We start from the raw sequence: 12,530 nt of genomic DNA, 5'->3' as shown, positions 1-12,530 counted from the left end.
TCTGGCGGAGGGTCTAGCCAAAGGCTGGGCTTGGACTGATGCCTCTGCCCTCTACCCCATGGAGATGAGAGGGCCTATGTCAGTCTCCAGAGCTGGGACACACATGGAGCAGCCAGGGCCAAGGGGGCTGTTGGAGGGGGTCTCTCATATCAGGAAGTGGCCTGGAGGTGGTCAGAGCAGGTTCGCAGGAGGATGGTCTGGGACACACCTGTGAGCAAAGGCTTGGGTGGGGCAGCGAGGTCTGGGGCAGCCCAGCCCAACAAGATGGAGCACCCCTAGAGGCTGCTTCAGATCACGTGGTCAGGGAAGGTCTCGCTCAGGAGGTGACATTGGTGCAAAGACCTGAGTGACAGTAGCCAACCCAGCTGAAGTTAGGGGAAGAGCATCCAGCCAGGGGGAATAGTTGCTACAAAGGCCCTGAGGCTTGATGACTGAGGACTGGAGGGCGGCTTGAGTGGGAGTGTGGAGAACGGCCCAGGGCCCCAGATGGAAGTTAGGGAGCTGTGACTGGGGCTGCAGAGTATGGAATCTAGCCTGGGCCCAAGGGAGAAGGGAGTTCAGGCCTCCAGGCTGTTGGCCCAAGACTGCTGCTGGATATGGCCCTCCCATTGGGTCAGGAATAGCCTGACACCGCCCTGTAGTCGTGATAAAGAAGGGACCGAAGTAGGCTGTGAAGGTGGGCCCTTAGCCCTTCTGTAGGATCTGCTTCTGAACCTCAGGTTGGGGCAAGCCAGTCCAGGCTGGGGGTGTTCCTCTTGGCCCCCAAAAGAAGATCTGGCTGCAATGACCTGGGGAGGACTCGGGGCTGCTGAGCAAAAGGACAGACCATCGCACACGGTTAAGCTCCCTCCACCCTTGCCCTCTGCGGGGGCAGGCAGGTCCTTGCAGGATCTCTCCCATCCCTTGCACTGTGGTCCAGCCCCAAAGATGTCCCATCTAGGAGGGATGGCATTCGGCACTTGCTATGTCACAAGCAGGCCCTGCAACAGGCATCTTATCACATTTCTTTCTCATTAACAACCTAATAAAATAACTGCTCTTCTCTCCATTTTAAAGATGGGAAGACTGAGACTTGGAGCTGTCAGCTGAGTTGCCCAGAGTTACAGGGCCAGAGAGCATCTGGGCTGGAGTCGAGACTCAAGCTGGGCTGGGTCTAAAGCTGGCTGAGGCCACTGGCACCTGCTTCCCACCCTAGAGGTGGCGGTGGCCGGGGCCCCAAGTTCAGTCCCAGCTCCGAGCACTCACCTTACACCTCAGACTGGTGGCAGGATGGGAGGAGTGAGCTCTTCTCGTTAGGTCAATCACAACTGTCTTCCAGTATGCTTTTGGCCTTTCCTCATGCTAGGGACCCAGGACACAGGAGGTCAAGGAGGAGTGCGTGGGATTTCCCCTCAGACAGGGAGCGGTCCACTCAGGATGGGGTCCACAAAGGGCCCACATAGGGCTGGTTTAAGAGCTTTCAGTTCTGGCTTACTGAGCTGGGACCCAGATGCCCCTATACCCCGTGGGTGCTCCAGACATGGGAACCAGCTCGAAGTGCTCAAGGCAGAGCCCCCAGAGTGTGGCAGCTAGCCTCTAGTCTTAGGCACTGACCCCACCCCACGCCACCCCCAGAGGATTATGTCTTTCACCTTGGTACCCCTCTTCCTGGGAGATAAGTGGCATCATCCCCATTTAAAGTAACTTGTCCCAGATGCAGACCTGGGCAGAACCAGCACCACTTCCAGCCCTTGCTCCTGCAGAATCAGCAGGGCCCCCAGGCAGCACTCACTGCCTTCAAGGTCAACCTCTCCGGCTCTCCCTAACCACATCCTAAACTTTTTAATGGCATCAGGATGGGGAAAGCCAAGATGAGCTTATTTGTGGCTGGGTTGTGAGGCGGGTGGGGGAGGGGGCAGGGCAGCCTCCTAATGCTCCTGACGTTGCTATATTGATCCAGGGGGGCGGGGGCCCAGCTGCCAGCACTGCCTGCTGTGTGTGGCTGCAGCAGGGCTTCTCCATGGGGAGCTGGCTCTGCTCTTTCCAGGGTAAGCCACCCACATCTCTCCCCACTGGGTCCCTGGCTGATTCTGTTGGGTGGGGGCTTCTGAGTTCCATTTGGCTCAGAAAGGGCGCTGAGCAATCCTTGGCACTGGGGCCCACCCTGGAGTAGCTGGAGTAGCGGCTCACTTCTTTAGGGACAGATGGCTAGAGGCAGGATAGCAGGGGGATGCCGAGCCTGTGGTGGCCAGAAGGGGTGAACCCTGCCTTGGTCAGGGTGGGCTGGGAGGAGTGGACTCAGCTCTCCCTGGAGGCCATATCGGTGGGCACCATCAGAAGGACTGACCTCAGGGTAGACTGGGCTGGGCGGCTCATGGTGGGAAAGCCAGTTCTCTTGAGAAATGCCATAGAGACCTCATCTCTTTTGTGACCCTGCCTTGAGCACCTGCTGGGGAGGGAAGGAGGCTTAGAGCAGAAAGCAGCTTCGGGGTTTGTGGACATTAATGTGTGTTGCTTTGGGGCTACCAGGGAGGGGAGTTCAGCGTCATGGTGAGGCTGCATTTCAGCCTGGTCTTGGGGCTCCAAGGATGGAGAGGGAAGTTGGGTGGGCTCCATCTCCTAGGTCTTGTGTTCTGGGTGGGTTGCAGATGTGTAACCTGGCATCCTGGGAGGCAGGCTGTACAAACCAAGGAAGAATGGAGCCTTGTGGGCTGGCTGCCGATGAAAGCTGTTGGAGTTGGTCTGGCAGGCAGGGTTTCCTTAGGTGACACAGAGAGGAAAATGCTGTACTTTAAGCCAGGGTGACCATGTTCTGCCAGGGACAGCCCTGTGGTCTTGGCATGATGCTATATTAATAACACCTCCTTTCTCTCTAAGGAGTCTGGTTTTGGCTGATGAGTCATTTGGTCACCTTATTTATAGCCCCTTTGAGGCAGACACAATGCTCCTTAGCATATTAAAGTCTCTGAGAAGTCCTGCAGCAAAGCAACCTTAACGTTGCTCAAGCTACTGGTTCTCAAGCTTGTTTGAATTTGGAGATTAATTTTTCTTTCATTATATCTCTTAATTAACACCCTGTGGAACTATGTTCTGTGGAATATTTAGGGAACTGACCAGCTACTTGAGGAACCAGTCCTAGCATAGGTACACTTTGTTCCCTCTGGCCTTCAGGGGCAGGGGGCAGACTTCATGGCATATCATCACTGTGGGTCCCTGCAAGGCCCTGCGTGTGTGTGTGTGTGTGTGTGTGTGTGTGTGTGTGTGTGTGTGTGTGTGTGTGTGTGTGTTTTAAATGATTTGTTTTTATCCTGTTCCCTATATTCCCATTCCCCCAGCTCCAGGCATTCATACCCGTGTACTGTGTTTCGGGACATTCTTGAACCCTATTTTCTCACCAAGCATCACATCACAAATACTTTCCTTTGTAACCTGGAAGAATTATTTTAAAGATTGCTTGATAATCTGAAAGACTTGACCATAATTTATATCACTACTTCCCTCTTTTGGGGCACTTGGATTCAAGGTTTGTTTTTTGTTTGTTTCATGAACGAAAAGACAGTCAGTTTTTTCTTTCTTAATTATTTCTTTGGGAAATGGGCCAAAGATTACATTCCCCATTTTATTTTTTCTTCTCGAAAACATTGTACTTTATCGTTACTATATTTTATTACAAAAGTAACATAAACTCTTTATAAAAGTCAAAGGTTCACGTAAAAAGTGATCTAGATCCCTATCTAGAGATTTCAAATGGATTGGTGGAGGGGTGGGAGTGATGGCATGATTGGATTTGCTTTTCAGAGGGCTAGTCTGATGGCCTGGGGGAGAGACTGGAGTAGAAGGATGACTTGAGGCTGGGAGACCCTTCTGGAGGTTGCTTTGCTGAACAAGGTGTGAAATCTCAAGGGCCTGATCTTGGGAGGAGCCTCTGAGCCCCTAGAGGGAGGTGCGGACTTGAGAGTTATTTCTTATGTGGAACTGCTGGATCTTGATGAATAACTGGATTGTAGGTGGGGAGGAGCAATGAGGGTCTGTGGCCTGAGTAAATGAATGTGTGGGGGTCACTCTTGAGATGGGAGGGCAGTGGAAGTGCTTTTGTGGAAGTCACTTTGATTTAGAATGTCAAGTATGAGATTCTGGGGGACATCCAGGAGGAGGCAGCTTTGGGTAGGTCTGGTGCCAGGAAAGGAATCTGGGCTGGAGAGAGCAATTGGGGCCCGACTTCATTCTATATCTTCTTGTGTCATTTATATCTTTTACAAGGAGAATTTATTAATATCTCTAAAAAAGCAGAAGTATGTCAGCATACACACAATAGCTAAAGCTTCAGGAGAAGTTTGGATTATAGGGGGGCATAGTATAGATTAGGGTGCTCTGGGTACTGATCAGAGAAGGACATTTCTCCTGCCTCTCGCCTCCTCTCTGCACACTCTCTTTGGAGAGACAGGTTGGGGACTTGCTGCTTCTCTGCCTCTTCTTCCTGTCTCTCATTTGTGGTATCTGTAGAGAATTTATATGGGTCTTGGATGGGCCATGCCTCCAGAGTGTGGGCTAGGCTGGGACAGGTGCTGTGGTGGCGCCAACCCATGCTGGATCACGAGAACCAAATTTCAGGGATTTCAGGAATTTTGCCAGCCAGATGTTAAACACGGCCATTATTATTTAAAAATCAGATTGTGTGAACTTAGAATTAAATAAATTCTATTAAAAACATAGTAAATATTCAAAACTCGTGACGTTTAGGAGTACTTGTAGTAATATTTATACCACTAATACTTCTATTATTTTATTACTGGTGAAATGCTGCTCTTTGCTACTAGTAAGATTTTATAGTATCCGTGTTTTTGAGGTTATTTATTCTATGGTGGAAATATTATATAACCTCTTCCAACACCATGTTCAGGGACATCATGCTGGTAGCTTGAAACTGGTCATGGTGGGAGAATTTACACCATGGAAATTGGCAAACACTACAGATCAGGGTTGCTTACTGATCTCTCCCAGAGAGCTGGTTGTTAAGCCTTTATCAGCACACCATTGGCCAGAACACAAGTGGAGGGAGGAGTGAACGGAGACTGCCTCATTGGGGAGGATCACCGGGGCCAGCAGGGGTGGAGGAGGCAGAGAGTCCCCCAGCCCTGTCACAGGAGCAGGGAGCCTTCAGAGGAGGGGGAACAGCAGGACTAGGCATGATGGGGCCAGAAAGGGCCCTCAGCCTTACAGGGAGGAAGCTGTGGCATCCTCCCATGAGCAGTGTCCGCAGCAGGGAGGGGTTGGGGCTGGAGGGTCAGAGAGGGCCTGGGAAGCAGAGTCTCCTCAGCTAATGGAACCACTTCCTTCTAGATGCTGCTGGATGGAAAAATACTCACTTTGAGAAGTGCAGAAGACAAAGTAACACCTAAATACGACCCCACTTCTGTTTTAAGTATGCAGTATACACATGCATATAGATGCACAGGATAAAGCCTAGAAAAACATACACCAAGATGTTAACTGTGTTATGTTTGTCTGATGGCAACCTATGTTTTCTAATTTTTCTTCAGTGGACATGAATGATCTGTGTAATAAACATTTAAATAGAGAGAGAAAAGCTTGTTTGCTGGGAAGGAGGGAAGGTGAGGTGGGGGAATCTGCTGTTTTGTAGGCTGAAGATATCGATGCCACATGTGGGCTCTGTTGGAGAGCCAGTGAGGGGAGAAGGGAGAGGGGAGAGGTAGGGAGGCGAGTCCCAGGGGAGACCAAAGGGGGAGGGAGGTTTGCTTCTAGTAAGAGAAGAGGAGTACTTAACTTTCCTCTAGAAACACGGGGAAAATAGAGAGTGCTCAGAGACGTACAAAGGTGAAAGGGGAACCCGAGAACCAGAAGCCACCTGGATTGAGCCTCTGATTCCTTGACTGAAAAAATGGGAATGAGTCTATGCACTAAGCACAGAGCCATCATGGCTCCTGCTTCTGAGAGTGGGACCCAGCTCTGAGCGGACAGCTCAGCTAACATTGAGGGGCTGCTCCCTGGCACATGGCTGGGTGCTAGAGAGGAAGAAAGCCCTCTTGAACTTTGGTATAAGTCTGGGAGGCAGACATACACAGGTGAAGATAAGGGATGTATCTCTGGGAGAATAAAGGAGTGGAGGATGATGTGGATGGACTGGTTTTTAGATGAAGCGGTCAGGGAAGTCGTCTCTTCGGAGGTGAGGGAGCAAACTGTGTGACCATGTTGGGCAGAGTTTCTGGGAGGTGCTCCCACCCCCATAAGCTGTGAGCCTTCTCTCCGCAACCCCAAGTGCCCATGGATCTTGGTCCTTTCCTCAATCAGGCAGGTGGCCAGCCAACTTGTAGCTGTGGTCCTGTTGTCCTCCCTACCCCACCTCCTTGCTGGGCCTTTGTTTGGCCATGCCTGTCATCCCTAGAATCTGACACTGGGTGCTCAGTGAATAGGGTCCTTGGTGGCTGAGAATGGCAGGTATGGAAAAGACCCATCTCTGCTTCCAGGCAGGGCAGGACTTGAGTCTTTGTAGAAGTAGAGAAGGATGCCTTCTTATCTGGGCCCCCCACCCACTGTTGGACTGGGCCACCAGCTGCTGCCACTCCACGCCATGTCCTTCAGTACTTTTCATCCAAGTTCTACTTTGAACTTGAAACCAGCAATAAATCCCCTCGTGCCTGCGTCTGGGGAAGGGATCAGCTGCTCCTGTGAGGTTGAAGTCTGTCGCTGCTCTTTGCTTTCTTGGGGGTTTGCTGAGCCACTGCTGTTCTGTGCAATAACTCGGAGAGAGTGAGGCCCACCTCTTCTCCTGGAGGAGCCGGTGTGAGTACCTAGCTATCAGACCCGGTCACTCCCTCAGGGCTCTGAGGCTCCCTGAAGCTGAGCTCTGGGCCTCACTCTCTCCGAGTTATTGCACAGAACAGCAGTGGCTCAGCAAACCCCCATAGAATATCAGTGCCCGCCAGAACCCTGGCTATTTCTGACACAGCTCTTTGTTGTCCTATGGGGAAACTGAGGCCCAGATATGGAAGGGGTTTGGCCAGGCCTAGCTAGTGTGTTATAATGGCTCCCTGGAGGGAAGGGGGCTCTGTAGGGGTTTTCCACGCCTTCTCAACCTCAGGCTGCTGAAAGCTTCCCAGTGTAAGAGGGATATTTGATGAAGGTTTGTCCCTGGGAGACTGGGGCAGCCGAGGGCACCAAAGAGGAAAAATGGAGCAAAACACCCAAATGCGGTTGCCATAGGCTTGTGATCTGGATTTTAGCAGCTGTTGAAACAACTGGTCCTTGGGCCTGTAGACCCTGAAAGGGGCAGGGGTGGGGAACAAAGGAGATTACCTGAGGGTCTGCCTGGGCTGGGACAGCTGGGGAGGACAGCTGAGTAGGCAGCTTTTTGCCAAGAATAGCCACTCTGGGTCCCCCTTAACCTGGGACCCTCCTCTGTGCTGTAAGCAAAAGGACAGGTAGGGACAGGCCTGGGCCACAGCCATTCAGTCCTGTTAGCAGACATCAGGGAGCCCTTGTGCACAGGAAAGTATTCTAGGAACAGATAAGGGAAGGGCACTGACACCTGCTAGGTGCCTGCCAGGGAGCCATCAAGAGGGAGGGCTCTGAGCCAGACCAGCTGCTCCTGACTCTTGCCTGGTTGACTTTGGACAAGTTTTGTAACCTCTGCTTCCTAATCTGCAAGAATGCAATGTATAAAAAGTACCCAGTCCATTGGAGGCATGCAGTCAGCACTTCGTAAATGGTAGCTGCTATTTTAATAATGATAACGTTGACATCTCGCTGTTGATGGGCCCCACAGGCTCCTTGGTCAGTGTTACCAGGGGTGTGGGGTGGAGGCTCCATCTAATTTGTGACTTCCTCCCCTTCTGGCTGCTTTCTGAAGCAGCTCTGCCTAAAGAAAGAGCATGCTTGACCCAGTGAGCAGGAGAGCCACTGTGGGGAGTGAGTGGGGATCCCAGCAGAAGCTCCTTTGTGATACAGGATTGTCCTAGATCAGGACCAAGGAATCCCAGGAGCTTGGCTCAGGCACAAGGAACCAGCAGGATAGGGTCTGTGTGAGCCGACTTACACTCAGTGTTTGATGCCAACTTCAGGGGACTTGGCCACCCTCCTCGTTTACTCAGGAGAAGAGCCACTTGCCCAAGGTCACCAGAACCTCCCTGGAAGCCCTTCTTGTGTGTGTGTTGTGTGTGTGTGAGTGTGTGTGTGTGTGTGTGTGTGTGTGTGTGTGTGTGTTTTCTCAATCCCTTAGTTTTTGTATAAATCATTCTCATCAAAGTAACAATTGTCAGCACTCATGGGCGTGTGTATGGGCCAGGCCCTGTTCCTATCATTGCACAACAGCCCAGGACAGAGATGCAGGTGAGGAGACCCAGGTGGGGCCGGGGCAGCTGGGTTCGAGAGCAGGTCTGTGGGGCTCCAGGGCCTGCTCCCTCAAACACTATGACGTCTGCCTCATGGGATTTCAGTGGTAGAAGAGAGCCTTGGGGGCTCCCAACCAAGGTCCCACCCAGGTTTGTCTCTAAACAAAAAATGGAAGGGGACGTCCTTACGTAGGAAGTAGTAAAAGATAAGATTGTCTCCTACTTGTAGGGAACTGTAAGGTTTAGCCAGATTCTGGGAAAAGTCCATTCACAGCGGACCAAGATTTGGGGTGATTGTAGTTTGGGGCTAGGTATGGCGGGTGCTTTGTATACATTTGTTAGATTAATCAAAGTGCCCTGCACCAAGAGCCAGAGGCCTTTGGCCAGAGCTCGGCTCTGCTGCCTACCATCTGGGAGCCTAGATGAAGCACCTGCTTTCTCTAAGCCTCAGTTTCCTCATCTGTAAAACTGGAACAACAAAATGACTTCATAGGACTAACTGTGAGAGTCAGATGCGCTGCTGTATGTCAGCCTCTTAGCACAGAGCATCAATTGATGGGTGTGATGACTGTGGTTGTTAATTAAATTCAACAGGAAAGCTCATTGATCTTCTAGGAACCCAGCTCACAGGTCAGAGGTAGCCCTTCCCCCTGATCAGATTCCCATCCTGGCTGCCCAGGCCATGGGTGGCCATGTGCTTTCCTGCCACTGCTGCCAGAGCCCAGAGGGAGAACCTGCCTGCTTGGCCTCGTGTGTTGGGCCTGCCTTAGCACTGTGTGGCTTTCCTGTCACCTGGAAACTCTGTCCGTAAGGGTTGGTTTCCAGCCCTGAGATAGCATCCAGCCAGGCCTGGGGCCCCAGGTTCCCTGACCCTAGATGAAAGGAGGAAGTTGGTGGGAGCTGCTGCTATATGGTCCCTCCACTGGCTACTCATGGAAAGGACCAGAAACATAGGCAGCTCTGATGAGGGTATGTCTCCAACTGTGTTTCAGAAGCCCATCAGCCTCTGGAGTAGAGGAAGAGAAGGATGAGACCTTTTCTGCTTGACGCTTGGTCTGGCAAGAAATGGTAGCAACCTCTAGACCCTGAGGTGCAAAAGATGGGCTTTCTGAGCACCCACATGCCCAGGAGGCTTTGTATGGGGCCCAGGAACCAGATACACATGAAGCGTGGTGGAGTCAAGCCTGCTTTGTCATTTCCTGAGTGACCTTGAGCAAGTTACTTTCCTTCTCTTCCTCTTTGATGTCTGGAGCACATCGGAGCCCAGGCCTGGGAGGTAGGCCTCCTCCCAGGGTTTGAGTCTCATTTCTACTGTGTGGCCTCAGGCAAGGCCCTTGCCTCGCTGAGCCTCAGGGTCATTATTTTTATAAGAGGGGCTGGATCAGAGGACCCAGTTCAGGCCAGGGAACCCAGAGTTCAGTCCTAGGAATGAGATTACACACTTGCTTTCACCTCCTGACCTCCTCCCTCCCACTTTTCCTGGTCTGTGCAGTTCTGAGGCTTTAGGCTGTAACTTGGAAAGGGAGAAGAAAGGGAAGTGGGGCTTAGGGTGGAGTAAGAGGGTTTTCCTGGTTCATTCCTTGCTGCAAGATGTTTGTGGCTGTGGCCAGCTGTCAAGGAATAGGTTGGAAGAATTTCATAAGGTCCAGAGTTGTCTGGGGAAGAAGGCGGGGGACATGGAGAGGACTCTAAGATCTGAGCCTACCAGGGCAGGAAGGTGGCAGCTAATAACCATCAATAAGGGGTTTATTCCTGGTCCTTGAGTTTGAGTGACCCTGAGCAGTGGAAAGTGTTGCTTCTGAGAAGGCACTTTCCTGAGCTTTTAATCCTCAGAACTATCCAGAGGGGTTGGAAGAGTAGGGAGAGACCTACGGATGCCCAGGGCCCACGAAGAATGAGACCTGCCCAAGGTCACACTGCCAATCACGTCCGCCTCAGTTTCCCCACTGGCGCCTTCCAGCTCACGCTCAGCCCTAACCACTGCCTCTCTCCTCACCCCATAGGCTCCCCCCTGCACAAGCAGGCCTCGGGCCCCTCCTCCACAGCTACGCCTGCTGCCCCCGAGAAGCCCGGCCCGAAGGCAGCTGAGGTGGGCGATGACTTCGTGGGGGACTTCGAGGTTGGTGAGCGGGTGTGGGTGAACGGCGTGAAGCCAGGTGTGGTCCAGTACCTAGGTGAGACGCAGTTTGCGCCTGGTCAGTGGGCTGGCGTGGTGCTGGACGAGCCGGTGGGCAAGAACGACGGTGCTGTGGGTGGCGTGCGCTACTTTGAGTGCCCAGCCCTGCAGGGCATCTTCACACGACCCTCCAAGCTGACCCGGCAGCCCATGGCCGAGGGCTCGGGCAGTGATGCCCACTCGGTAGAGTCGCTGACCGCCCAGAACCTGTCACTGCACTCAGGCACAGCCACACCTCCGCTGACCAGCCGTGTCATCCCACTGCGGGAGAGTGTCCTCAACAGCTCCGTCAAGACAGGCAACGAGTCGGGCTCCAACCTCTCCGACAGCGGCTCTGTGAAGCGGGGTGACAAGGACCTGCGCCTGGGAGACCGCGTGTTGGTGAGTCCCCACCACCGCACCCCATGTAGGTGAGCTGGACCCCAGGGGTGGGCAGGGAGGAGTCTCTCAAGGGGCTCAGGTAGGGTCCAGGCTTGGGCGCCACTCCTTGTCAGAACCACACAGAGGGACCAGGGAGACAGGTTAAGTTGGTTCTGGAGACTGTCGATGTGTGACCCTGGGCAGGTGTGTTAACCTTTCTGGGCCTTAGTCCTCCCATCTGTAAAACAGGAATTTTAATAGTACCTCCCACATGAGTTGAAACGCGTTAATACATGTAATGCCTTTAGATGGTGCCTGATACTTAGTAAGTGCCCCATAGCCGTTAGCTCTTACCGATATTATCCATTGATTTAGCCCATCAATGTGGATGTGCCAGGCCTATACTGGAAAAGGCCAGAGACTGGAGGGCTCAAGGCCCCTGGCCCAGGGGTGGCTGGTTCACACACCTAATTAAGTATAGCTGTGGAGGGGAGAATTGGGTCATTGGAGCCAAAGAAATCTCTAGCTGAGCCTTCCTGTCAGGGGCCTCTCTTCTCTGGTAGTCCCAGGTATTGGGGCCAGGTTGGAAGGGGCCAGTGACCCCCAAGTCCTTTAGAGTCTGTATTTATCCTTTTGCTGTCTGAATGTGGCAGTGTGAGCCAGACCTGGGCTGGGGATGGTAAGGTACATGGGACGGGATCATAACGTGTGATGCAAAACCAAGGGCTGAGGTGGCTGAGGGGGCCCGGGCTGGCTCTGCCCTCTAAGAACCGTGGTGTTGGGTAGGTGAGAATAACACACGGGGTCGTCTCCGAAGGATGTCTGCGGGCCTGGGGTCTGAGGAGTCCAAAGGAGGTAGTCGTCAGTTGGTAGGGGGAGAGGTTCCTGTGCTCAGGTCAGCGGGGCTTCCTGAGGGAGAGTGGGGGAATCCCACTTCAAGGTGGGGAGCACATGCCGGGAGCTCTAAGGCTGAGTGGGGAAAGGTTTGGGGGGCTCTGGAGTCACAGAGTGGGGACCCTAGGAGGGTATCACCTCCTGGGATGCTCCGCCCCTACTCTGGAGACCTCTCCCAGGGCCACAGTTTCTCCTGGAGGCTTCTGGGAAGAACATTTAGGTTGTGGGGATGAGAGGAAATGTTCATACCCATTGCCCTGTTGAATCCTCAAGCCCCTGCTGTGATGTAATTTTATCACCCTCACTCCTTGGATGGAGAAACCAAGGCTGAGAGAAGTTTAGTAACTTGTGTGAGATGACAGAGCAGCTCCAAGATTCAAACCAGCCCCTAAAGCCTGCTTTCCTGTCACTAAGCCATGTCTTTGTATCTTGGCATACTCTCGGGGGTCTGCCCACCCCAGGGTCTGGTTTGCCAGCCTAGGTCCCTATGGATGGAACTTACCCCTGGGTGATATGGTGGTGGGCGTGGCCAGGCTTGGTCTCTGCCTTCCAGCAGCTCCCAGTTTACTGGAAGAGAGACCATGATTTCTGTGATTGCAGGCATCAGTATTTCTTTATAGACTCTGGTAAATGACATGAAGAAATTATACACGGTGCTTCAAGAGCCGATCACAGAGGAAACTGGCAGTGGGACTTCCCCAAGGAACAGCGTTAATGCTGAGATAGGGGAATGGCCTGGCATTGACCAGCCGACGCGGGCAAGAGCATCGTGC

At 52.7% G+C, this 12,530-nt stretch overlaps 1 protein-coding gene across 1 annotated transcript in view; it reads left to right on the top strand.

The window, feature by feature from the left end:
* Positions 1-12,530, top strand: part of CLIP2 (CAP-Gly domain containing linker protein 2) — a 63,890-nt gene that overhangs the window by 4,986 nt on the left and 46,374 nt on the right. The window contains exon 2 of the mRNA XM_023537493.1: positions 10,331-10,884. Within this exon, the coding sequence (XP_023393261.1) occupies positions 10,331-10,884 (554 nt within the window). The remainder of the gene's footprint in view (positions 1-10,330; positions 10,885-12,530) is intronic.

This window comes from Pteropus vampyrus, unplaced genomic scaffold (assembly GCF_000151845.1).
Source record: "Pteropus vampyrus isolate Shadow unplaced genomic scaffold, Pvam_2.0 Scaffold193, whole genome shotgun sequence".
NCBI lineage: Eukaryota > Metazoa > Chordata > Mammalia > Chiroptera > Pteropodidae > Pteropus > Pteropus vampyrus.
This window is presented reverse-complemented; position numbering and strand designations above follow the sequence as displayed.